This window comes from Pygoscelis adeliae, unplaced genomic scaffold, assembly GCF_000699105.1.
Source record: "Pygoscelis adeliae isolate BGI_AS28 unplaced genomic scaffold, ASM69910v1 Scaffold855, whole genome shotgun sequence".
Classification (NCBI taxonomy): domain Eukaryota; kingdom Metazoa; phylum Chordata; class Aves; order Sphenisciformes; family Spheniscidae; genus Pygoscelis; species Pygoscelis adeliae.
This window is the reverse complement of record NW_008824727.1, coordinates 126,138-127,858: the sequence shown is the minus strand read 5'-3', so window position 1 is coordinate 127,858 and position 1,721 is coordinate 126,138. Positions and strand designations below refer to the sequence as shown.

General features: G+C 57.0%; 1 protein-coding gene across 1 annotated transcript in view; it reads right to left on the bottom strand.

Moving 5' to 3' along the window:
* BCL9L (B-cell CLL/lymphoma 9-like) overlaps positions 1 to 1,721 on the bottom strand; it is a 12,131-nt gene that overhangs the window by 9,034 nt on the left and 1,376 nt on the right. The window contains 1 exon segment of the mRNA XM_009323388.1: positions 1,308 to 1,430. Within this exon segment, the coding sequence (XP_009321663.1) occupies positions 1,308 to 1,430 (123 nt within the window).

The window sequence follows — 1,721 nt, the reverse complement described above, 5'->3', positions numbered from 1 at the left end:
CCCCGCCGCCTGGGTGGCCGAGGGGCCGCCTCCTCCCGGGCCCCCAGCACGGGGGCCCGAGGCTCTCCTCCTCTCCCTGCTCGCGGCCGCGGGACGGACACCCCGGGAGCCGGGGAAGAGGGGATGCTGTCCGCTGGAGTGGTGACTATTAATGGTCAGCTGTTATTAGATAATATTCCTAATTAGTATTAATAAGCATCGCAATTACCAGGAGCATGCAGTGCCTTCCTCTTGCCTAGCTCTTCTCACACACACTACACCCCCCACGGCAGGCTTGCCTGTTCTCCTCCCACCAGCCTCTCACCACGGACCTCCCTGCAGACCTACTGTACATCACTGCCAGCAGCCCGGCATCTGGCACAGCAGCCTTTCAAGAGAAGAGACATCACTGGAAATCTGGCATGAGGACACACGCGCTGCCTCGCTGGCAGCCCTTGCCTCTGGACAGCCCCACCTTGACCAGCTCTAATTAGGCAGATCTTGGAGCAGGCTGCGACACGAAGGCAGCACTATCCCTTCCCACAAGGGTGGTGGACGGTGCAGAGAAGCACAATGAACATCCTGCAGAGGACGGCTGCGGTGCACTGGCAGGCACAAAGGCCAGCCTCTACTTGGTTTTATACACTTCCATGTTCTCCACCAGCTGCGGCCCTTGGGCCCCGCAGGACCTTGCCCTGTTCTCTCAGATATTCTCCCTATTGCAATTTGAAAGTAAACTGAATTCTAGACACAGAAAATCAAAGAGTTTTGATGCTTCTGGAAAACAGGAGAGACGTACAGTTTGTTGCCCCAAACGGTGCACACCTCGGCCAGCTCAGCCCTGCCTGAGCTGCTGTCAAGACCCCGAGAGCCTCTTTAGCCTCAGTTGCCTTTAAAGCACAGCTGCGGAGAGCCAGGTGGGTGGCCTGGCACAGACTTAGCTGCTGCGACAAGGGCAATGCATGTTGCGTGGTCTGGCTGCTGCTATGACCAGGGTAGGCATGCTTAACCAGATTTAAGCCAGGCACTCTTTCAAGATGGCAATTCTGCTGCTGGTGTGGCCAGAGCAATGTACAGCAGAGACATCCAACTTCAACGACACCTTCCCCTCCAGCATCTCCACAAAATAGGTCCCACACCTCACTGCATGGCCACAAACGCTCTCACAGAACAAGCGCCAACTGCAATGGCCCACCATGCCACACACCCAGCTAAGTCAGCACACACGGGCAAATCTAAAGGTGCCAGTGCCCATCTGCCTGGCTGAGTGGCAGGAGGGACCTGGCTTTATTCAAGCTTCTGAGCTGGTAAGGAGGTAAGACGCTCACTGTGTGCACTGCTGATGGGCTTGTCGTCTTCCTCGCTGTCCGGCCCAGAGCACCATTCGTCCCCACTGTATGGCTGCTTCCTTTCCAGCACGCACCGCCGCTTGCTACGGGGAGCCACCTCACCTGCAAAGGGACAGAGCCATCAGAAGAGCTGAGGAGACCAGGCAGGGGCTGGGAAGGCTGGGGCCCTGCCCAGCTGTGTGCTGCATGCTGGCACTGCCAACCCAGCCAGGATGCACTGGGCGAGAAGCCTTACACCAACATCTGCCCAGCCCTGGTAAAGATCCTGAAGCATCTGCTCAGTCTGGGCTCCTTGTCTTTGCAGCCAGACCTGGTGAGATGCTCCTGTGAGAGCTAGCAGTTCAGAATGAGATGTATTTCTTACTGTCTGAAAGGAGTCTGCAAACAGACTGA